Source organism: Phoenix dactylifera, chromosome 12 (assembly GCF_009389715.1).
Source record: "Phoenix dactylifera cultivar Barhee BC4 chromosome 12, palm_55x_up_171113_PBpolish2nd_filt_p, whole genome shotgun sequence".
NCBI classification, from domain to species: Eukaryota; Viridiplantae; Streptophyta; class Magnoliopsida; order Arecales; family Arecaceae; genus Phoenix; species Phoenix dactylifera.
In genome coordinates, this window is record NC_052403.1 from 13,160,488 (window position 1) to 13,186,945 (window position 26,458).

A 26,458-nucleotide genomic window follows, 5' to 3' on the forward strand; every position below is an offset into this window, starting at 1 on the left:
TTGAATGCAACTTCAAGTCAATCACTTTTATTGCAAATAATTAAGGATAGCTAAAAGGGTGGTTTCAGAACTTTGTGGGTGAGCTTAAATTATAAAATGAAAAATTACAAAGCATTCTTATGGTTCTGAATGATATTTCGCCAGTTTCATGTTTGTGTCCTAAAGTAAATGACTTACATCACAGCAGCCACCGGTTCTCACCATGGAGTAAATCAAATCAATAATCTTTATTTATATAGATGAAACTGGGTGCAGTGCCTCTCTCAGATGGAGGGGGAAAATTGCTATTTAAGCAATAGACCAAGCAATGCACATTCACTTCTAAATGGTTGCCTCGTTCAACACCTGGCAAGCAACCAAATTCTGGTTTATGTTAGAAACCCTATGGTCCCTTTACATCTGATGTTGAGTTGGAGAAGCCATGGCTCGAGCGCTTTTTCTTGTGGGTCCTCCAGGTAACAATGTTTTCTTTCCAGCTGCTGGTATCACCTTCACCTTCACCCTCATCTTCATCTTTGTTAGGCAGCACAAATCCAGTCTTGAATTTTTTGGTTGTTCTGCTCAACACATCATCACTGCCATCTTCACTCATCGTAGACCTGCTTATGTTCCTTTGCTCAGACATACTCTGCCCGCCCGCATCATCAGAGGCAGATTCATATGCATCAGAGGGATGTTCCCTCCTCTTTCCTCTTGCAGCAATCTTGGACAAGTCTTCTCCATCCTCCACAGCCTTCATCCACTGGACATCACTAAGTAAATCAGCATAAATGACCTCTTTACGGCGTCTCTTCCCAGTGACCTGATTGCTCTTACTATCTAGGCCTTGGTTCCCTTTAGATTTGTGTTCACTAGTTTTAGGAAAGACCCAATCAGGCACCTCATTTTCCTCCATCAACCTTGACCTGTATCTCTCTCTTTGCCGTCTCTCTTCATCCATCTTCTCAAACAGCCAGAACTCCTCTTCAGTTCGGGCTGCAAGGCGGTTTATCTCTCTCTCGCTTGGCACATCTGTTCCAAGAGAATTTGTGCCTCTCCGCATGATCTCTTGCAACATTTCTCTCCTGTCTTGTGCTGCACGAGAAAACAACAAAATATGATGTCAAACAGCTTCATGAATTGATTTGGTACGATCTATTAAACAACCAGAAATGATATAATAATTAGATGTCCCAGGATCATATACAAATACTAACCAGTGGAGGTAGTATTGAATAATCCTGCCTGGATGACCTTTGCATCGATGCCCATCTTCTGCTTTGCACGTTCCAAGATTTCCTCTTCAATCGATCCAACGCTAACCAACACAAAGACACGAACTTCCTTCTTTTGCCCAATACGATGGGCACGATCCTCTGCCTGTTGGTCCATTTGAGGGTTCCAATCACTGTCAAAGATGATCACAGTATCTGCAGTCTGCAAGTTTAATCCAAGACCACCAGCTCGAGTGCTCAAGAGAAACATGAAGTAGGGAGAGTCAGGTGCATTGAACTGTCTGAGTAATGTCCCTCGTTCTTCAGTCTTGGTTGACCCGTCAAGCCTAAGGTACTTAAAATCATATAGTTGCAAGTAGATCTCTAGAATATCAATTAGACGTGTCATCTGGGAGAAAAGCAGAACTCTGTGACCAGTTCTCTGCAGTTTTGGAAGCAAGCGATCAAGCAATTCAAACTTTCCTGATGCTCTAACAATTTGATCCTTTTGCCACATGTTATATTCTGGTACAAACAGGAATGGATGATTGCAACACTTCCTGAGCTGCATCGACAAATTCTGAAGGCTCTTTGATTTTATGCCTGCATATAATAATGCTTCCGCATCAGCACTAGATAATACTTCTTGTACAAAATAAAAACTTAAATCTTTTGTATAAACAACATATACAAGAATAACTGCAATAGACAGAAAAACATGGGTTTCATATGAAGGAGACGATGAACAACAGCGGAAGAGTATGTCTTGTTTCTATATTTACACATATTTTGTTCTGGATGAACATTGTATTCACTGCCAAAGAGAGGACACAAACAGAACCTTCTGTTATATGAAACTCTGCACTCACAAATACAGGCAACTCTATATCACCTTTTACAAATCACACTCAGGGAATATTACTCGAAAAAGAAATACAGATAGCACTTCAGGCATAAGTCTAACTTAAATTAGTTTATATGTATATGTTGAAATTTATCTTGGAAGATTTATTGCCCATGCTACTCTATATTTAAGTCAGTTTCAATTTATTTCGATATTTTTTTTCCACTTTTTTTCTTCAAATCAAAAAATTCCTATTTTTTTAACTATATTTAGCCGATAATTGTGAAAATAAAATATGCTAAGGGCCTGAAATCTTGACAAAGATGCTATAACTATTAGAGCCCACTCTCTCACCTAACTATTGGTCAATCCATGTTAATCTGTAATCAACACAGATGAGAAATTGAATAACTATAGATGATTTTCCCTACAGTCAAAACACTTTGTTGCTTCAATGCGATAAGGTCACTCATCTGAAAGAAAGAAAGATAGAGAACAAAAAGAATAAAAGCAAAAAAGGAACAACATCAAGGCAATTTGTCATCCATTCCCTGGTGAAAGCATGAGATCATGAGCCCCGTCAAAACATGAGAAGGAAGTTATGCCATATGGTGCCAAAGAGTGATCCAAATTCTCATTAATTTCCGAGCAGTATACAAGCAAAAGGCATCCCTAGATAAAGATGACCTTTACAATGTCCCTATGGAGTCCATAAGAGGTGAAATGAGGAATACTTTAACACCATCTCTTTGTTAATGAAGTGGCCAGATTCCCAAAAGAGCTATCTTTAAAGCGGAGATGTATCAACAACGGAGGGGTCATTAAGATAATAAAGGGTTCGCCAAATTTCAAACAATGATAAAAAGATTCAACTTAGGCACCACACAAGTCCAGAATAAAAGTATGCTTCCTTGTGCCTTACGAGGTCCAAATGATAATACTCTTCCTCAAACCATAACAAGTTATCAAAGAGAGCAACTTTGGTTGTCAACCCTATTATAACTACTCCCCTTGCAAGGAACTATAAAAGATATATTTTGACAGAATAAAAGTATGCTTCCCTGTACCTTACGGGTTACAAATGATAATATTCTTCCTCAACCCAGAACAAGCTATCAAAGAGAGCATCTTTGGTTGTCAACAATATTATGACTACTCCCCTTGCAAGGAACTATAAAAGATATATTTTGACAGAGAGCTAAAATATAGTCAACTAAACCAAAAAATCTATGTTGTCAAAGCCAGTCAGGAGCACGAAGGAAATGGGTGGATTGTGGAGGTTTGATGCAATGTTGACAACCAGTTGCAAAAAACAAGTCAAACTACGAGTAGTACAATGAAGATTTGAGAACTCCAATAAGAAGGGTAGTTTTATTTTACCCAAAAAAGGGGTACTTTAATTCTTGTTGAAGGGTGTAGAAGGTAGGGCTGCAAATGAGCAAGTCAACCTATGACAAGACCTAGTGCCGACCCGATTAGACCCAATCCAATCTGTTTTGAATGACCCATGGGCAGGATTGGGGCTAAAAAATGGAACCTCTGCAAACCGGGGCCAGGTCTAGTTTTGTAATTTCTAAACCGACCCAGCATGACTTGTATATCCTCCAAATCTAACTCAGGCCGACAAAAATATGCTCAACCCAATCATTATGCTTAAAGTGAATGCTCAAAGACAAATTGCTAGAACAAAATTTCTTGTAAGATAATATTCTACCATCTTATGAATGCTTAAAGTGAAGAATAGATGGAGAGCATAGTCGGTGAAACCGTCCCGAACCGTCCGGTTTGAGGCGTCTCAAGCTGTACCGGCGGCGGACCGAGACGGTTCCGGCAACGAAAACAAGAACCGGCAAAGGAGGGGGAGAAGGAGACGAAAAAAGAGGAAAAGAGAGAGCGAGAGCGGGGGAGGGAGGGAGAGGGAGAGGGAGAGGGAGAGAGAGGAAGAGAGAAAAATGTGGAGGCCAACCGACGGAGGCCGGGGAGCCGCCGCGCGGAGGCGGAGGCTGGGGAGCCCCTGTTTCAAACGAAACAGGGGACCGGAGGCAGAGCCCCTTCTCCACTTCCTTCGTGCGGCGGCCGAAGGCTCTCCGGCGATCTCATCCTCTCTCTTTTTCTCTCTCCCATTCTTCCTTTCACCCGCCTCTTCTACCGTGTCGTTACAGGCCCGACATGGCACGGGGCTGTACTGACTCGTGCCGCTGGACAACCAGTTCGGGGACCAGTACTGGCATAACAGTCCTTGATGGCGATACTCTTTTAGGTCTACCCCTGATGTCACTGGAAGCTTTTCCAAATCCTTTCACACTAATCCCACCCTTATTAGTTTAGGGATCCCCTGCCTCTAGCTAGCATGAAACAGAAATTTAAGCACCTCTCCATACCAAGGCCTACTAAAATCTTGATGAATATGTGCAAAGCATCTCAATTAGTTCTCTACCGCTTCCCATATTCGGACGCTATGAACCCAAGACTCTAATAAATTCTTTCCTACCTCTGTCCTTCCTAGTTATTACCAAACAATCTCAACATTTCCATCTATGTTCATCTGTTGCTTAGATGATTGTTTATTTCCTAACATATGAACCACACATTGCAGGCCTTATCAAAATTTCCCGTCATCAAGAAATTCATCAATTACATTATACTCTAGAAGAACCACTACATTTCATCCACCTAGCCCTAATTCTAATAGATACATCTTCATTTATCACTCGATTCTTTTGTATAAAAGATGAGAAAATTGAACCAGTCACACCATCACATCTCCCATCCAACAATCTTGACTCAGGAGTTATTATCATTTCAATTGAAAGTTTGAAACAGCACATTCCATGCACTCTTTCTACTAATTCTTGATATCCCCTTTAAGGCTTTCCTCCATAAATTCCAATTTGATCTTAATTCAATATTTTGTTGGCTTGAAATGACACATAAACAGTGCAATTTTTTCGAATATTAGCAGATAGCTCATTTATTACCAGTGTAAAGAAACGGACAAAATGATTTCAAGAAAGTAAAACAAAGACAACATTCACCAGTTTAACATACCAGATTCCAGACCAACACGTCCTATGTCAGTGACCTGTTGATAATAAGCTTTCTGCCAAGCAGACAAATCACATTTTAGTATGACTTGTGTTTTCCCTGGAAGATATTTCTCCACCTCATCCTTCTTTCTTCTCAACAAAAATGGTCTGATAACCTGAAAATTAGAGAATATCATCACTAAAAGTGGCATCATTAAATTAAAATATAAACAGATAGCAGTGCAAGTATTAGTAATCACTTGATGCAAACGACGAATAATTAATAGCTCTTCCTCATCTGTAAGAGATACTTCACATCGATCTGCAAAGGGTGCATTAAACCAATCTTCGAAGTTCTGTACCGAATTAAAAATGCTGGGTAGAAGAAAATTAAGCAGTGCCCACAACTCTTGCAGACTATTCTGTATCGGGGTACCAGTCAATAGTAGCCTACGTCGAATACGATAACTGCATCCACAATAAGAAATTTTTATCAGAAAAAAGGAACATTCATAAAATTTAACATTATAATCCAATCATATATTAAAACTGGAAGGAACAGACTGAAAAGGCTACAAATAGATCCATACAACATGAAAGCAACAAGGCTCCTTTCAAAGTAGTAAAGTCGTAGGTACATGTGTAGATTATAGGGATAGGAACCATTCATGAGGATGGTCTGCTGAATTATTCCACATCAGATATATCCTAGGGAAATCTCTCAGATATATAAAAATATTTTAGCATGTTTATCATACATGTATGGTCTAACATTTCAGTTATTAAACAATGACTGACAGTAATAATGGGAATATGGAATTCTAATGTTTAAGCAAGCAATGATCATGTAGTGATAGCTGATAAGCCCAAACAGAGCCAATAACATGGAACATCATCGGTTAACTTAAAAAACAAGACGAACCCGTTTATTTTTTACATTCACTCACATAATAAGTTCTTAAAAGAACAGAGTTCAGAAGTTTATATCAGTCACATTTCCCGTGAGAACAAAATAAGCCAGTGAATGTTCATATAAAGTGAAAATAATTGGAAAATCAAAATAAATAATGTATAGTCAAGAAGAAGAAGAAACAACTTTCAGTCAACGAACAGGCAAATTTAAAGAATGACTTTCAGTAGGAGAATAAGGCCTAATGGAAGTCAGAATGGTAACTTGCACTTAATATGGAGTACAAACAGTATTTTGTATGGCATATGTACGACAATTCACTTTCATAAAACTAAGAACATAAGACTCATCCAGTATAAATTATGATGACGATATCTTGATTTCACTGTTTGAGTACAAAATTCTTGTTTGCCATTTGCAAAGTTTTTCTAATATTTGTTTACTCGTTTTTTCTCCGTTTTGTATTGGGGTCAAGCTTTTAATAACAGCAATATAACCAGACAATGGACGCCCTCCTAAACTGTCATATATCTTTATAACCGAAATAAAGACCATTATTTGCCAGTTCAATCATTTACTCTGTAAATTTGCAAATAATATAATTACTCTCATAATGGCTGCTATTTGCCATTATAATAGGAAATAATGCATTGTAATGGAAATTTGCTGTTATATGCTCAAAACACTGCCCGTAAAATAATAAGATATTTTTCAGCTGGCATAGAAAACTGAACATTAAAATGTTTTTATTTATACAAATAGCAACAATGCCAAACAATGGTGGTTGTTCCATTCATATATTGGCTGTTAAACTAGGAATGCAAATTGGCTGGACGACGGTCCAACTTTTACACTGTTTGAGCCTGGTCTTTGGGCTTTTCCGATTGAAAATTTTGCATACCCTCAGTCCAGGCCTAGCCCATTTCCATCCCTACTTGTGACTTGTAGACAATGTTATGTGTCAGTTAGATTCCCGCATACAAAATGTAAAAGGAGACCTCCTGAACTTTTATATTGCCATTATCACTATAAAATCTTAGATTGTTGTTATAACATTATAATGTCTGTTATATTTTCATTGTAACATAATAAACTGTTGTTTAGCTTGGCTTCAGCCTAGATGTTTCCAAAGTACTCTTGCAGAAATAGGAGCCCAAACTGATATATCAATACGCAGCTTGTGATAAACTCAAAAAAAGATGCTTTTTGACAAGTAACCTCAACAGGCAATCACTTCTCTAAAATGCCAATTAGCCTGAACAATGCAGATATAGAAATTCAGGCATTTCTTTTTGACCTCAATCACTTCATTAAGCTGTATTATACAAATCCAACCAGCATCTTCCAGGAAACTCAGTGTTTATTGAACAAATTCTAGGAGTATTTTATATTATTGAATCAAAAGCTTGCGTCATCTTTTATTTATATATATAACTAACAGGTGGAAAACATCTGTAGATTTCTAAATTTCTATTTGGTCAATTCCTAGTTATGCTTTTTTATTGTTTAAGTAGTTACGCATTTTAAAATGTCGGTTACAAGATTGAATATATATTATTTACACCACAAAAAAAGATAAATCAGATTAAATAAAAATAATAGTTACAAGATTGAATCAAATATCCAAACCTTAAAAAAATACATAGAATCGAAAAGTAGCATACCCTGAAACAAGTGTCTTGGCAAGAGCACACTCATGGTTTTTCAGACGGTGTCCTTCATCAACAATCATGTAATACCAGTGAATTTTCTTCAAAAAAGCTTTATCTCTCATTATCAGATCATAGTGTGTGATCATCACGTTAAATTTTCCTTCTCCTGAGTACTCCTCCCTCATTGCCTTCCTTTCATCTAGGCGCCCATCATATAGAACCGTCACAATACTAACTCACATAGGAGAAGCAGGATGTTAAAACAAGAAAAAAAAGGTACCAGTGTTAAAACAAGTGGTGCATCAAAATCTTATTTTCCATCTTTGAATATAAAGTATGTACCTCGGTGCCCAAGTTGAAAATTCATTAATCCAATTTGGCAGTACTGCCTTTGGAGCAACAATCAAGTGAGGTCCAGTTACACCCTTGTTTTCCACTAAATATGCAATTAACGCTATGGTCTGAATTGTCTTTCCTAGACCCATTTCATCAGCCAGTATACCATTTAAGTTGTTGTTAAACAAGGAAAGCATCCATTGAAGTCCTTCTAATTGGTAAGGTCTTAGTTCCCCACCCTGAAGCATTGATGGCTGCTCTGTGACCTACAAAATTCAGAAAGTCATTACTTGGATCATCTGTTCGGTATAGGGCAATACATATAAAATGATAGAGATGGTGTATAATTACTAAAAGAAGAAAGGAATAGGAAAAATAATAAACAAATTTTTAAGCTGCATGGAGTCAAATCTAAAGAAGAAACATTTAGACAAGCACTACTCAAACTTATCAAAGAAGCAGTACAAAAAAAAAGGAAAAAACTAAAGGCAGGAAATGATGGTAGTTATGCTGAAAATAAGAGCTGGATCTGAAACAATATGAATACAATATACAATAACCACCAGAAAGAAAGCATCTTGTTAATATTTCACACTAACAGGAAAAGTAACCCCGGAAAGTTATAGTACTCATGCATGCCCAAAAGTAAAAGAATAACAAATATATATTGGCAATATCATCATTAGTTGTAAGAAAATAAAATTTATAGGTTGTCAAAACAAGGCTCTGCAACTTAACCAAGAAATTCTGATGGAGATCAAAGCCTCCTTTGTTTAGTTCTTCTTCTTTGTAACATAATAAAATATCTCTTAAAAGGTAAGAAAATTTTGAAACAGTCAAAATAATTGTCTGAAAGAAAAAACAAGATTTAGTAATTTGTACCAGGTAGCCATATCTGACAAGGATTAATAAAACTCTTTCTTTGACCTCAAGAAAGGTTGTTTAGGATATTGTCCAGAATTCCTCTAACATCTTAAGCTATTGCATGACTATCCAGATTATTTCCAAAAGTAAAAATAACAGGTCCCTTTTACTTCCTTCCGCTAATATGCACGAGGGGATGAAACTATAATAGTAGCATGCTGCCTTACAATAAATATAATATAGGATAATCTTGATACTTTGTACTATATTTAACTCCGCATTACTCACTACATTTTCCAAATTGTTCTGTGACTTTCTTGCCAAGTAGAAGAAAGTACAGACTCTAGAAAGTCGCTATCTGAATTCTTCTCAGGCATTAATTAATAACAAAGATAATTTCTAAGAAGCCTCTCTGCTGCAAATGATCCATTCTGAAAATTCCAACCATTCAATTTTTCATATGGTACTCCTAAAAGTATATTGTGTACATATTGGAATACCAAATTTCAGTGACACAAGGAATACGTAAATGCTGAGGTTACCATCGACCATGGCCTACTTACTGGTTCTCAACCTCAAATGAATAAACACGTGTCATGTTTAAACAATCAGAATCCTTGACCCATAAATTTCCAAGTTTGCCCATTATGCAAGAAAAAGTCATAACATTTTGAATCTATTTTATTACCGAAGCATTTCCTTTAGTGTTTTCTCATAATTTAGCTCATATTAGAGTTAGGCATGTGCAATGTACGTGATATGGAGACAAACAAACCCCAAGCAGGGCCTTGCACACCACTCAGGAGTTTGTTTTTAATAATATAGCTCATATATAACTGTATATGACAACCAAATCCATAGCTAAATTCCTAAATTTTCCAAAAGGACAGTTCTCACCCCTGAATTCCCTCATAGAATCAGCATCTAGGTTATCTACAATATAGATTGATCAATATAAACATTCAAAAAAAATGACCATTTCAGAACTCAAACTATCCAACCATTATGAATGATTGCTAAATCATGATAAAATGTAGCGGTACAATCCCGACAAATTTTTACAGATTTTCTTATCAACAAAGAAATTGACATTAATCTACAAATAACCATTTGTATTTATCTTATTTAAAAAAAAACATTATGTTAAGCCCCAACATTTCCTTTCTATAATATCCTGGTTCCAGTCTAGTCCTGGAGGATGTTCATGCCACAATTTATCTGCTTTCTCTAATGAGCAATCATAGGCATATACATAACACCTTGACATGAAGAATCCAACTGGTCAAATATCAGGAAAGACAGAGAAGGGAAAGAAAAAAAGATGGACAGTTTTTGTATAGTGAGAATAAAGAAAGGTAGAAATCGGGAGCGCTAGTGAAAGTTAACAACTTGCAACACTAAAAGATAAGTGAATAGGTATCCTTAAGGTTGTCCAAACACATCTATCAAGGCCAAGAAGCAGCCCATTAAGGTTTAGAGCTCAGACTTGTGTACTGGACTATAAACAACAAGAAAATTGATACATCTAAATAACAGTGAGAAGGAAAACAAAGAAGCCTATCTTGAGTGAGAAAGAACAAATTGAGAGAACCCATAATGTTAAGCTCAAATATAAGGTAGAAAAAATTGCTTCTTATCATTATGCCATGTAGTTAATACCTTGCCAATACAAAACAATGGTTACAATTTCAGACTGGAAATTTAGAAATGTCAATTTGCAATTAACAATATTGGGACAGAAACAGCATCAAAATGATCTTTTTCCAAGAATGTTTAAATTTCACTGACATTGTACTTTGCACCAAAACAACAAAAACAAACGTAATCCATCAATTCTTGGATATACATTTAACTCCCACTGGTGATTTGAAACTTGAGTTTATTTATTAAAAAACAGCACTAATCACTATATAGAGAGTATAGAGAGAGCTTAAACTTTTGGACATGGGTTTAAATTTATATTAGATCCTACAGAAACCAATTGAAAGTACTCATACTGCTAGAAGTGCCAAAAATAAAGATAGCACTTATTTTCTTTTCTTTTCTTTTTTTTTTTTTCTTTTTTTTTTTGGGGGGGGGGGGGGGGGGAGCACTTACCTTTTCCTGAATTGAATGGACAGCAGAATTATACTGTCGTTGTCCTTCAAGCAAATCATTAGCCTTCACATTTGGACCAGAATCTCCATTAACAACTTCTGTATCATCATCTAAAGGCAACTCGCCTGGAGTTTCGCTCTTTGAGATCTGCAAAGGATCATCAGACTCAGAGCTTTTACGAGCTTCAAGCCCATCCAAATGCTCTGCATCCTTTTGCCGCTGAACGGCAGCTCCAAGACCAACAAGAAGGTCATTTGTTTTCCCAAGGAGCATTGTTAAGCGTTCATTCTTGCTCTCTTCTACCATGCGCATATATGCTTCTTGATCATCTGCTTTTAGTGCCTGGAACCTCAATTTTTCTGCACGTGTAGCACGCTGCCTTTGCCTTGCATGCCATGCCTAAATTGCAAAAATCCCAATTAAATCTTTCCACAATTTGACTTACAAAAGAAAATCTTAATAGTCAAAGTGTTTGAAAGCAACAATAGTTTCTTGGGGAACTTAAAATTTCTTTAAAATAAAAGCAAAGATGTTAGGTCATTAGAGGCATAAAACAGATCAAGCTAATATGCCCCCTTTTAAACCAACACACGTCATAATACTGACATACACTCAAAAATTTTGCAGTGATTCATGGCTTTGCCATATCAGACTTGTTAACAGAACAGTAGATGAGTTTCTTAAGTCACAAATAACAGTCTGATGGAACAAAACAATTAAAACGCATCAAAAAAATAAATGCAATCACACCTGAACTCCATCGTTTCTTTGTTTACGTCGTTTCAGAGCAGCTTGTGCTTGCAACTGAAATTCACGAGCAGCATTAAGAATTTCTGCAAAGAATTTCCTCTTCCTGGTCTCTACTCGGTTCTTTTCCTCCTCTTCTAATCTTGACAACCTCTGCCATGAGGAACATTGCAACAAAAAAGTTGTAGTTTTTCTTTCAAATAAAACAGCTGATAGCAGAATTCTAGGATAGTACAAGAGAAAATGGCAACAAATAACCTCTGCATCTCTTTTTTTCCGCTGATGATCGTCAGCTTCCATTGCAAAAGCATCTCCAATACCATACATGTTACAGGGATATCGCAGTCGCATCATTCCCCAGTCAAACAATTGTTTGTCAGGATATGCACATTTCTCATGTAACCAGTACTCTGCACTCACGTCAGATCGCACCTTCCTCTGTAATTCTAATAACTGGAGGGGAAAGAAAAGATAGTCATAAGGAAAACTCCAGTCATTTTCTAAGTGCAAAAGAAGAAAAAAGATTCAGGTACATCAGAGGTAATCAAACTCCTCATCACAAGTTTCAGCAAGAAGGTTTTACTAACAACCTACGTGCTAAAGTCTCAAACAATTACAACATGGGGTATCGAGACCACATTTGTGCCAAGGTTTCAAGTGCCAGGCCTTCCAATACCAGCACTGACCCTAGGTCAGCACAGCACTCATTGATCTTTTTTTTCTAAATTTTAAACTATAAAAAAAGGCTTGCTTAAATCTTTCCCCTTTTTTTATTTTGAAACTTCCTTCTGATGAGGAATGGTAAGTGATGTGCCATGTAGCACCAGCCACTGATTAGCATTCACATGCCAGTAGCACTTAAATAATTAACTTGGGCCCCATATAAATCAACTACCATACTGTTTCATGTGATAGATAGTGTCACGGCTTCACCAAAACAATGCAAACCTACGTATTAAGATTACATGGTCTCACTACATACTGACCCAGTATGAGACTTTGTACTATCATGCATAAGCCAAATATATGCTACAATTAAAAGCAACATATGTTGGTCGATTAATATTATTTTAGAATCAAACAACTTTTTTTTTAACTTATGCTTCTCCAATGTTTGCTTTTATTAATAATTGTTGATTTTAATGTCAATATTTTGTTTGTAGTTGTAAAAATGTGTTCTTCAATGATGTTCTAGAGAAAAGGCAATTCATATATAACAGAACTAATTCTACAAGTTAATTTTAGAATATTTGAGTATAAAGTGAGATTTTAATTATGTTTGTTAATCACTTCCAAATTTGGGTAAAGCATATCTACATTAGAGTATCCATCAAGGTCAGAGAAACTGTCCTGAATCGGGCGGTTCCGGCCGATTTGAGCCATACCGGTGGCTCACCAATATGGTTCCGGCAACAGAAACGAGACTTGTTGCCGAAGCCGGAGAAGAAGAAGGAAAGAAAGACAGAGCGAGCGAGGGAGGGAGAGGGAGAGGTGGCGGGGGGCGGCGGAGGGCCACGGAGGGCTGGCGGTGGCCGCGGAGGGCGAGGTTGCAGCTGGTTCTCCTGTTTTGAACAAAACAAGGGTCCGGCTGCGGTTAAAAAATTTCATAATGTTTAAGTAAAGCGATTTGCCGACTTCACTTAAAAATTCCGAAATTTTTTAGCCGCAGCCAGACCCCAGTTTCGTTCGAAATAGGAGAACCAACCACGGCCTCGCCCCCTGCAGCCACCGCCAGCCCTCCACTGGCGTCCGCCACTCTCCACCAGCCTCTCTCCCTCTCTCCTCCTTCTCTCTCTCTTTTTCTCTCTCTTACAATACCGATAATCTCTCTCGGTACAGGCCCAGTACAGCCCATACCGAGTCGTCCCGCCGGAGAACCGGTACAGTGCCCGATACCGGTTCCTCCGACCTTGGTATCCATTGATTGGTCTACAAAATTTTGAATGATTTTCTATGTAATGTGTTTCAAGCATGACCCAAGTGTATGGTACACTGTGGATGTAATTTGAGATTTGACCCTAGTGCATATAATTTGCCGACCATTGACCCATACATGCATGATGCAAGATAATCAAAACCTAGCATGCCAATGATCTTTGGCATAAAACGGACTATCCACTTTGGGAGGTATTTATCGACTTAATATCCGTCTTTACTTTATTAGCATATAAATTAAAATGCTAGAATATAAGTATTACTTAATAATACAAAACATAAAAATTAGTATCTCATAGAGGAAAACATATGGAAAACATAACATTTGAAAATTCTTCCCTTAGTCATCTGAACTTTAATCATTTGTGTTTTAGTATTTATCGTGAGGTTATTTCTTTTTCCAGTGAGGTAGATATAACAACACATACCAGAGAATTATATAACGCATGATAGTTATAACCAAAACTATCCAGCCCTATTCCAACACTCTGGGTTCTGCTTCATGAATAAATCTTAAGCAATCATTCATATTATTGATTCCATGCAGTGCTCCAAGCTTTCAAAATCAATTATACATTATATTTTTTTTAATGTGTTTATAAATATCAACATATGTTTTTATCTTTAAAGTTTCATAACATGTTTATACATGTTTACTAAATTATCTTAAATAGTCAATCTGTTTATCTAAGGCCTCATCAAAGAATTATCCATATTGAATGACATTTCAACATCAGAGCTGTATTTTGAAGCTTCAAAACATGTATATTCATCTCTGTAAAGATACCCTAGAAATGTAGAGTGATAGAGAACATTTTAAGGAAAAAGAAGGTTCCCTTAGCACATATGGTATATCGAATTTATCCATTCATAAAATTTGCAGGCCTCTTGTGCCGTGTTTGATGTATCAAAAACACAAGACATGCATACCATACAAGACAAACAAAGTGATATTTGATACGTAGGTTCATGATGACCAACATCATATGGTACCAATGCAGATAGATCAATAAGATATACAGATGCATGGGTCAATAAAAGTTGTCGGCAAATAGTAACTTTTAAGCCTTACCAAATTAATCCAAGCTCATTTTTTTTGTTTGATTGAGTTTCAAGATGACCTTGAGATTATTTATGCCATTTTTTCATACCAATAGGAAAAAGGTTGAATCAAATTGATTTTTAAGTCGAAAAAACTTTCATTCAAGGATCAAGAAATAAAACAAATAGGCAAGGTTTGCTTTGGCTTTGTATGTTTCTTTAGTAGAATGCAATGATATTTCTTGAATTTCAATTGTTCAAACTAGTCAAATATTATAAATCCTTGGACTTGTAGAAAATCTGGAATATACAGATCAGCATATAAAGATTAAAGAATAGGGAGTCAAAAAAAAATCATAAGATCAAAATAAACCGATCCAAAATTGTTGCAAGTTTGACATGTTATAAGAATGCATTAACATACCAATCCCATGGACTAGCCTATCATGTAAAATTTATTTTCGCTATCTTTTGTAATATTTTAGTGACCAACAGGAAATAATAGTTTCTTAAGTGTTTATATTTCAAAAATACAATTATAGCTTTTAATAAACAAGTGTATCAATTCACATACAAATTTTCAGTTTCCTGTTAATCTCATCACTAGATAAATGGATAACATGTTTTATTCAGTTCAAAAGATGCTAGAGTTGTTTTCAAACATGACTTATAAATGTCCAAAGCATGTTGTTTATCACCATAAAGCAGCATTTAGAGGGGTGAAAAAAGAAATCCCTAGCATATATGGTCATCCATCTGTCAGAGCCACAAAAAGCCAAAAGGTTACATGACAAGGCATAGTATATTGGGTTGTCCTGTGCCAAGCTCTGATCAATACAAACGTTACAAGCATTGCAGTGAAAATTGAGATCAGTTAATAACATTAACCTGCATGCAAAACCAAATAACATAATCAAAACAGTTCTTAACAAATTCAGTAGTGAGATTGAAATTTGATCAACAAAGTAACAGCAAAAAATACATATCAAAATAATAAGTGCCTTCTTCCTAGATTTTCAGTACATAAGTGCTCCTGAAAAACCAAAATTTCTGGTTGCTTGATGAATATAAGCTCACTTAACATATACACACAAGCAGCAAGTTTGTTTGATCATTTGATTGTGCAATTACCTTTAAACCATAGAGTTCGAGCAAGCACTTCATTTGCAAGTCTTCACCCTGACTAGACGGCAACCCTGATTCATACACAAGTCATATTAAGAAATGAACTAGTTGGACAGCAACAGTTGCAAGCATGCAATACATATAGTACAAAAGTAAAAGCACAGTTATTTGATAGAAAGAAGATTTAAGGAACTTTGCTTCACTTGTTACATTTTATATTATTTCAGTAAACTTCTTTACCATACTCACTTCGTACAATTCCATTAATAAGTGGTTGGAACTGTAAACATTTGTGAGTTGGAAAGTCACAGAAATAGATAGCATAAGAAGAACTATAGCATAATTGCAGAGGAAATATGCCTACTCATATGTGAAACTCCAGAAAAGTGAGGATATTTATGGGGATTGAATGATAATTGATGAACAATTTCATATACTCAGTGCAATTGAAACCTTCCAGATGACCCTTGAGAAAAATTCTTTGACATCTGTCAGGGTTTGTCCTGCATACCGTAAAAAATGATGCCATTGTTGATGAGCAAACAAGAGGCTCTGCCTCCTCAGATGATCGATTTACATTTCACAATTTGATTCTTGGATCCACTTTGCTACACCCGCCCCTGCACCCACACACTGCTTTCAGAGTTTATCTCCAATCAAATTCTTTCTGAACCCTCCTAATGACCACCCTGCTTTACACCTTTACCCTTTAGTTATTAATTGTTTGTTGTGTTTGCTAAGTTCTAACATTAGGGAAAACAAAGCTTCAACTTGCTAGTAGAAGTTTCATGGTAGATCTTTAGAGTTTAAAGAAAGAGGGTGGGATGTCAACTACATTAATTATAGTCCATTTTGCTTAAGAAATAAGAAATACAGAGATCAAGTGTCTTATTGATTGATGCATGGGAAATAGAGCAAGTAAGATTGGACTTTGTACCAGAAAAGAACTTAGTTGTTGGTTTGAAGAACAGTATGCTGAAAATTGATTTTATGTTTTAAGTTCGTAACTATCTAAAGTTGATAAGGCTCAATATATTCTTTCTTCTTTCTCCTTCTCTTCCATCATAGTATTCATGATCTTCCTCTTGAAATTCAGCTCCTACCGACCAGCAGCAGTCATTACCAAAGCAACAAACAATCATCTTTTATGTATTATCATCAAGAATTAGAAGATATCACTGTTATCGATTCATGGTTGCAGCCTACAACCATGATGAAATCATGGTATGCCGTACCGTACAAAACCGGATGGTACCGGGTGTACCATACCGAACCAGTTCGGTGCTGGTACCAATACGGGTAAGTACCGCCACTTGGTATGCCAAAAAAACTCCATACCATACCGTACCAATACTATGCGAGTGTGGCACTGGTACGAGGTCCGGTATCGAGACGGCAAACCTTGAGTTAAATACTTCAACATCATAAGGTTTTATCCCAACATAGCCGGTGTTTAGCTTAATGGGAAGGATGGGTACATGGGGGAGCAAAAACTCTCCATTATCAGTTCAAGCAACATCAACCCACAGTTCCTCAATTCATGGCAAATACATCAAGATAAGCCAATGGCAAATAAAATAAAAAAGAACGGTGAATTTCAAACTTCATGTCAAGGACCTCATGATGTGGTAACATCTCTTCCACACAATTCTCCTCATATAGCTTTTATAAACTCTTTTTAGTTTTCAAAACCCCCATGGTTGAGAGACCTAACAATTTTTGTGGACAAAACAACCCTTTCAATTATAAATCCAGACTTTGATATGGAATAAGAAATTGAGGTTTCAGATTTCTATAGAGAATGGAAACTAAACTTTTTCCTTTTTAATAAGGGCATCACATACATAGAATTTTACCAAAGGGACCACCAATATATTGAGCATCATCTACTAATTTGAAACTTATTTGAATGTCGTATTTCAACACAGAAATTTTCAAAGACACACCTAATAACCAAGGAATGGCAAGTGCTTTTCTATAGATCACGTATCAATGTGAACTTGATGGGTTGATCCACCTAACCTATTGGTTGGGATGATCAGCTCAGAAGACAGATGCAAAAGATCATCTTGTCCCTGAGTATTGACCTTTGGCTCTCAAACCACTATTTCCTGCCATCCAATGACGCAAGCCTGTGCTATCAAATATGAAAATCATTTGCTACCATTTTAAGAATGCATACCTCTTATTGGAAAGTGGAGAAGTTGTACACTGTGGAATTGCATCATTCACTTCAAGAACAACCCAAATTATTCATATTAAATCACAAGTTCAAGTTAATATGCAGGTGCACATTAAAGACCAGAAATCTCAAGGATGCCCAGGAAGTTGAGGGCAAATTCAAGAAGCCGTAGAATTTGATGAAAGGGAAATAGACTAGCCCAGTTTGGAATAGCACCTGAACCTAGCTTAAATTCAAGAAGTCTAATCAAGCAACAATGATTAAGTAATTATTAGTAGGAAGTATAGATAACAGGTAAAAGGTAGGCTCTAAGATGATTACAGTGGCTCAGACTAAGTATAGAGAATGGGTGAAAGGCACAATCATTGAAGTATTTAGATGGAAATGACTCATCAACAAATCAAACTAGACAAATATAGCTAGATATTCTATCAACAGATTCGAAAGAACTTTCCAGAAGCTTGATAATGAAGATTTATCTTTTGGATGACAAGAAGGATCATTATAATGTGTATGAACATGTCATTGTTCTTTGGATAGTTGGAACTACATGACCGCTGAGGAAACAACTTCCAACAGCTATTCAGATTAAAGATAAAGGGTGCTACAAGATTGTCAAATTGTAATGCACCAAGAAAGAAACAAACAGAGCTCACTCTAAAGAGGCAAACAAATCTAAAACTCATTCTGGACCTGAAGATTTTCACAGCATCAACCTAGCAAAAAGTCTTCAGCTTGTAATGTTTTCTGCATCTGGTACCACTAAATTAATTGGTCCAAAGAGAGGCACTAATAATTCAATCCAAGAAAGGAGGTTGATAGATTTATGAATAAGTGTACTTGGATGCATTGAAAATTCAAATTATGATTTTGAATCATGATTGACATAAATATTTATGAATGAGTGCTCGGTTGCACTGAAAAAATTGATATGATACTAGAATTATGAATTTGTAACTACCACAAGTGTGTTTTTCCTTCCTAATAGCTTTATTTCACCTTCATATCTTTAACAACCAAAGACCTACTAGAAGTATCTCAAAACTACAAAGTAAAAAAATTATGAATTAGGGAAAACTCGAGATAAATGATTCTGAATTAGAAAAAAAACCTTCAAGGAAAAAAGTATGCTAATTTAATGGTCTATGCAGAAAAAGACAATCCATGCACTACAACCACAAAGCCCAAAAAAGACAAAGTATAGGAGTAAGATAATATCCCATTTAGGAAAGATTATGCATTTTATACACAAGCACACATAATAGCTACGTATTAACTATCACACCATTTGTATGTATACATACCATGAAACTCCATACAATTAGTATTTCTAGCATAGCATAACAAAAATTATATCCATCATGGAGTATAAAACACAAAAAGAGTTGATCGAGTACAATTATCCAAAAAGTAACAGATTAATTCTTAAAGACGCGCAAAAGAAACTAATCTATAGTGCAAGTCTAAAGCAAATAAAAGAATACACACGCACACGCACGCACACGCGCATATATATGTATGTATGTATGTTTAGCAGATATAAAAAAAACATTGGAAGTTAAATATGTAATATCAATGTCAAGCAAATAGACCAATAAAGTACCAAAGCATGCAGACATGGCAAACGAAATACTAGGAGGGCAACCATTGTCTAGAAAACATGTTTAAGATGCTAATTAAACTAAGAGGTAATAACACAATGGACTTTAAGAATAGGATTGGAGGAGCGCCTCACAAGACACAACAATAGGAAAATGTTTTAAGGTACTTCCCCGGCCACTTCAAACATAATATCTTGGCCCATATGTTTGAGAAAAAAAAGAAACAATTGCCAAACATGTAGGAATAGTGGTTGGTGAGATGCTATGGCAAGAATAATTTCGAATGGATTAGGCAAAATGGCTAGATAGGAGCACATGTGGGTCTCCTAAAAGTCAATTTGCAGAAAGTGGAATATCAAATCAAATTCAGAAGAAGAGGCTAGTGGATGGAAGTACTAATGTCCGTGCATCAGAACTAGTAGATCTCAATAATCATCAAGTCATTGCTTCATTCAACTTAGTGATAAAGTATGGTTAAGGTAAAAGTCCCTCGTCTCAAGGTTCCTCAAGTGATTGGAAAGGGTGCAAACATCTCTAATAATCCACTCAATGCTGAACAAAATGATGTTAGCTCACAAGTAGAAATCAAAAAGTTCAAACTTATTGCACAAACATCCCAAGAGATAACCTCATTTCCTGCAGGCTATGTGCAAGCAAGAAATCCAATGGCAAAACAGGAAAGTGATAATCTTATTTGTAATTTTATCTGCTAAACAATTCACTAGTAATTGAAATTTATACCAGTCAAAATTCAAGGTAGAAAACACAAATGAAGACCGAAGACATCCAAATTCAAAATCCTAAATGTAGCTAGCGAGGTAGGTGTAGGGTTAAAACATTAAGATGGATCATCTTATCAACATCAAGATGAATGTATGGTGTGAAAAAAGAAACAACATACTCACATAATTAACATACTTCGTCCAATGACAATCATGAATGAAATAGATTAATAGATTGAACATGGAGAGAATGTAAAGAGCAAAGACCAAAGCTGGAAAGGCTAAAGATTGATGAGATGCATAATGGGGCGAAATGAAGATTAAGCATTAAATTTCCAAAAGAAGGGAAAAGAATACAAAAGGCTAAAGGTTGATCCAAGAAATCTCTACAACGGCCAACCAATTGTTAGGAGGATGCAAAAGCTAACGAAGTGAACATGAACCAGAAAAGGAAAAAATGGCATCTACAAGAGCCAAAAACAACAACAATTTATAGCATATAACTCTACACAATAATAAGTTTTACCACATGGCTATCTGACAAATAATGTAGTTCTATCACTGTGTGATAATAGGTGATAAACTGTTATCCTAGAGCAACAGGAAAGATAGTAAATATAGCACTGCATCATTACTATAAGAGACCAGCTCATGTTGAATCATGAAAAATTAAAATAAACTAAACATTATCCAACAAGACCCAAGCAAACATGCTTAGCATAACCTACTCAACTAAGTGGAGAAGAAAAGGAAACACACATATTCTTAAAGAGGAATATATAACCTTCAAGCTCCATAAGTCGATGCTGAATAAGACCATTATAACGGCTTTCTTTTGTTTTTTCCAATACTGAACAAGACGTGCGACTCGATTGCTGCTTTAGTAATGCATCTTCAAGCTCCTTTACCAAAATATCACTGGTTGAAACCCCATAAATCTGCACGAGAATGATGTATAATTAAAAATTCAAAAAAGGATAAACCACTTCTAATCAAATCTTAGGGTGAATTCGTATACATATGACCAAGACAAGGAGGCCGATCCATAAATACTTGGATGAGACTTGCAATAATAATAACATAGCATTTCAACTTAACACCCTAGTAGCATCAAATATAATATGTATATGTATAATACCTAAGCATTAAATTTTGACAAAGAAGGATGGTGAAACCATCAAGTGCGTTAGGGTTTATCTAAGAGGCTAAGAGCAGAAGCAAATATGGACCATTATGGTTAGAGTTTAACATACAAAATCTGAAACTATATACGGACGACACAAAAAATATTCCAACAAACATAAAACTACTGATGGAAAACTAGTGAAGACTCGGAAAATTCATATAGATAAGAAAATTATTGAGGCCTCATAGGCATGATGCATAACTGTCTCCCTGTCTATACATGTCAAACCGAAAATTAACTATTGCACCAATATCCTAGTGCATTGTCAAGTGGACCACAACAAACAACCGTATAAAGTTACATGAATAGTTGTAACAAATAGCTACTTTAGAATTCTAAAGTCCAGGAAAAATAAGCAAACCACTAAACGAAGGCACCAATTTACATTGTTTTGCACTATGGTCTATGTAGGGGTGGCAAAAAATGACCGACAAGAAACCCAAGCCGATTGGACCCTCTTTAGTTGGGTTTGGGATAAGGGTTTCTTAGTTAGGGTTAGGTATGGAATTTTCTGACACGAACATTAAATGTGTCAGGTTGGGTTAGGCTTTTACCCTACTTAGGTCATGAGGGTAGAGTTCTATTCAGGTTGGAACAATTTATGTCAGGTTAAGTTATTATCTTGGGCAAGAATTTTTGAGTGGTTTGTCTTTTAATTTAATACTAGTTTTTCAAATCATTTTGAAATGAGCCAATAACTGAAGGATTGGTTTCGTGTGTTAGTGTCCATTAGGGATTGAGTTTTGTAAAATAGACTGGTTCAGGGTCAAATAGGTGACCCAAAATGACCTGTGGGTGGGTATGGGTTGAGGGTACTTGACCTAATGTCAAGTTGGATCAGATATGGGTCAAGGTTTTGTATGTTGTTTTTCCTCCTTGAGCCGATCGGCCCCGACTAGACCCGATGCCCATTAAATCTAAGTCCAAAGGTAGATATAATAAAGGAAACTTAAATGTATGTTGGAGGGTAAAAGATAGTGGGGAACACCAACCAAGGGTCCACCTCAAGAAAATTGCATTTACCATAGACAAAATTGCATATCTGAGGGTATTTATACTTCCTCTTTATTTAATAAGCTTATAAGAATTTGACCAAAAGTAATTCTAATTTTGAGTTGTGCCATCACAAGGAATCACTAATAAATCAAATATCATAATCTTGTCTTAAATTACTCAATTCCTAGATTTCTTGAGATTTATCTCACATCCATCATCCCAAATACAACTATAGTCTTGCAATAATTTCAGATCGTCAAGTTCACTTTTTTTTAATCAAATTCATGGTTTTAATCTCAAAATAAGCACAAATGCAATACCAAATTAATACTTACTAAATGCTGCTCTAATCCTAATAGCAACCTCGCACCCATCACTACAACATTGGATCTCGATATTTTAACCTTAAATGTGGCATAATTATTCAGAATACTTTAAGCGTGCATATAATTAATCTATTAAATGGGGCAAGTTAACCTTCAAAAGAATATTTTAAATGTTCCACGCAGAGCCTTGACCAACATAGACATGACATGTGACACTAAAAATCAAAAGAGAAACAATAGCATACATTAATATCGAATGAAGACTCCATCTTGTATGCAAGAGGATAAAAGTAAAGTAATAAATACTATCACCAAGATTAAGCAGGCAGCAATAAATACTATTGCAATAACTGTTATTGCAAAGCTGCTAGTAGGACACCTAGGCACTACTCACAAGAATTGAGATAGATTAAAATGAAAAGTTTCCATGATACAACCATATCATACCCGGCCATCATGGTCTTAAAATTCTTTCAGAGTTGAAGTGTCTTGGTTTTGCGACCTCCAAAGATAAAACAACGTAAGAAATAAGGTACCTAGGGTATGTTTCGTTGCTCATAAAACTATGCAAATGAAAGAGAAAAAAGAAAAGTTTTTCCAAAGAAAAGTTTTTCCAAAGAAAAGAAAATATCTGGCCGAATTTGGAAAATCCATGTCTATTATTTAAGTTTCCAACCATTCGTACAGTCAGAAAATCATTTTTTCCAAATTTTAGTTTTCCAAAGCCTCGAGCAACCAAACATTTACCTGTCTCAAACCTCTTTCAGCCTATGTCAGACACGACGACTTACTTCATTTGAACACCTGATTTCAGGTGATATCGCTGGATGATAGCTATAAGGATTACTTTCCAAACATATATTCTAAGATCTACCAAATATTACTAAAAATTAATCAAAATTCATGCATCTGACATATTTATATTGTTATTTGATAAAGAAATAATTTAATTTATATTAATCAGAATCATGGAGAAAAAAAGTACAGCTTTGTAGCAAAAAAGATTTCAAATTTCCTAATACATTCTCCATATGGATCATGTTATTTATCAAGCTTCCTAGTTACATATATTTTTTTACCTTAATATATCATTTTAGATATGCAGCCCATTTCGATTCCATGTGTTCATAATGAAGCAAATTGTTAAGATAGCACATACTTAGAGATGAATATCTTAGGATTTATTGGCCAGAATAGCATGCAATGTGCATTTCCTCTGCATACAGCAAAATGTGCATATAATCACATAGAAGCAGGTATATACAACTATATAAATGCAGATAGGTGTAAGTCAGCCAACCTTGAGCAAGCTAGGGCTTAGATAGAGTTCAACTCAATCTCCAAGGTTACCTCGAGCTTGGCTCATGTTTGCAGCAAGGTTTAAGACCCCTGTTCAAGGGTCATGTCTCTCAGAGTTTCAAAAGCTTAAGCAACTTGTTTAGACTTAAAATTTGAGAAAAGTTAAGCCATGTCATGAGTCTAAGTTAATAGCTCAACTTGTTCATGCTTCATTGACAGAGATGGTACCAAGAGGATGGTGATATAAAGAAAGTAAATGAAAACAAAGAAGAAAGAAGAATTTCATATTCAATCCACAACCAAGATGATGCCAAGGACACAAATCAATATTAGGATGGCAATGGAGCATATGCTTTGAGGCACAGCTTATCAGCAAAGCCAGTCCTAGCCAGCTGATAATAGGGGTTTAGGCTTAGCAAATGGGAAGAGGAAAAGAGGGCTAGGGCAGCAACAGATGATAATCAGCATAATTGGGGTTAGGATTGGAAGAGGAGATGAGGAGGATATTGAATTCAAGGGGAGGCAAGCATCAAAAATATGCAATGGATATACAGCAACACGTGAGAATGATAAAGCTTAGAAAGTAACAACATGTGTTGTTCCATACTGCTCATTAATGATTTTAACAAAAGAAGAAATATTGCTCACTGATTAAACTTTGCTTGCAACAAAAACAAGTGTTAATCATGAAATCCTGATTGTTTCCTTTAATGTTTTCCATTAAGACGAATGTCTTGACTAGGGTCGGTCATCAACAAAACCATATAATCTATCTACGTGGCAATCACGTTGGAGCACCATCAAAGCACCTTGGTCTATTTATCCAGTACAGGAGTGCTTTCGGTACAATCATGGGATCTTCACATGTGAAAAATACCATAGAGAGCTCTCATCTTGGTATGGTTTCAAATCGTTCAAGGTCTTTGTGCATCTTATTGGTTGCTTCATTTAAACATCTACACATTGTCAGTCCATGCAAAGGCCAAGTCCAAAATCAGACAAGCCTCTGCGTAATTCCGGACCTATGCTCGGCATAAAAGGGAAAATAAAAAAGCGGGCCTAGAGATTTTAAGAGACTTGAGATTAGCTCACCAGGCCCACACTTAATTCCACTTTGGAGGGCGGAACACCAAGAAAGCATTAATTCCACTTCCCACATATGTTCCACCTCTCATGACCATCTTTTCATGTGCATCGCACATACCAAAGAACCAAGTTTTGAAAGGTCACCCGTGCTTGTTCCCACTCAAAATCTATCCCTTCAATATAACAATATAGATCTTTTTCGAGCATCCTTCACAAGACTCTGACAAATAACCACATACGTTCTTTACTAGAATTTAATGAAAACCGCACGACCTCAATTACTGGGAAAGAAAATAGAATAACCCATTTTGGGTGACATACAGAGAAAAGTGAGGTAGCTTGATAAGCCCAGTTCTTCAAATTTCTTACACAAGCACTAGAGGCTGAAGACCAAATTTCTCGCATAAATGGATACACGCACATACAAACACATAAGAAAAAAGTGCAGATCTCTCCAATTCCAATCCTTTCCCAGATTCAAACCTTGCTTAACAAATACAAGACCCGTATTCATCCACATAACTCTCTAGTCAAATCAGCAATACATGAAACCCTAACCGCTTACTCCAGCCAACCTAATTTAAAGAGTAAACTGATCCCATTCCAAAAGCTTTCACACTGCACAATCTCAAAGACATTACCAGAACAAAACAAGAAATTTCCGCCTAAACTCGCACGTACAATGAAATTCTTCAAAACCCTAGTCGATCCTCATCCGAAGAACCACGACTATCATTCTTTCAAAGAAAAGAAAACAAATTCGCAGAAAGATTCATAAAAGAAAGAAAAAGGCCGGGGGGTCGAGGGCGCGTAAATTACCGTATCCTCTTCTGACGGAGGGGCTCCGCCGCCTCCCTCCCCCTCCTCCTCCTCCTCCTCCTCCTCGTTCGCGGCATGGCGGCCGCCGTCGTGGTAGATCGAGGAGACGGCGTCGAAGACGTCAGGGGGGAGGGGGAGATTGCGGGAGAGGAGATTGAGGGCGCCGATGAGGGTCTTCGTCTTCTCGATGTGATCCGAGGAGAAGGGGTTCTCGACGGAGGCCGCCATGACCGAGACAACTCGAGCTCCAAAGAAACCCCCAAGCTTCCAATTCAAAAAATATAAAAAAGAAAGCAACGGTCCCTTTGTTTTAAGAGCTCTCTCGCTCGCTTCTTTCGTTCTTTCTCGCCTGATGCCTTCTTTCTTCCCTGGTGATGCGACTCGCTCCGAAAAAACCTCTCTTTTCTCAAAGCTGATATATAAGTGCGTTGTTCCGATATCCAGAAACTTGGAACGGGTGCGGAGGCCGGG

General features: G+C 36.5%; 1 protein-coding gene across 2 annotated transcripts; it reads right to left on the reverse strand.

Moving 5' to 3' along the window:
• Positions 1-26,458, reverse strand: LOC103719694 (probable ATP-dependent DNA helicase CHR12). 2 transcript variants are annotated; one of them, XM_008809054.3, is made up of 12 exons: positions 25,988-26,458; positions 21,060-21,213; positions 15,777-15,841; positions 11,928-12,122; positions 11,673-11,822; positions 10,923-11,321; positions 7,968-8,227; positions 7,638-7,856; positions 5,324-5,531; positions 5,086-5,239; positions 1,197-1,796; positions 1-1,074 (listed from the first exon to the last, which is right to left on the reverse strand). In XM_008809054.3, the coding sequence occupies exons 1-12, from the start codon at positions 26,213-26,215 to the stop codon at positions 383-385; spliced, it is 3,324 nt and encodes a 1,107-aa protein (XP_008807276.2). In that variant the 5' UTR covers positions 26,216-26,458; the 3' UTR covers positions 1-382. The 2 variants fall into 2 exon arrangements, with proteins under 2 accessions (XP_008807276.2, XP_026665267.2); XM_026809466.2 differs by having other exon boundaries at positions 11,673-12,122.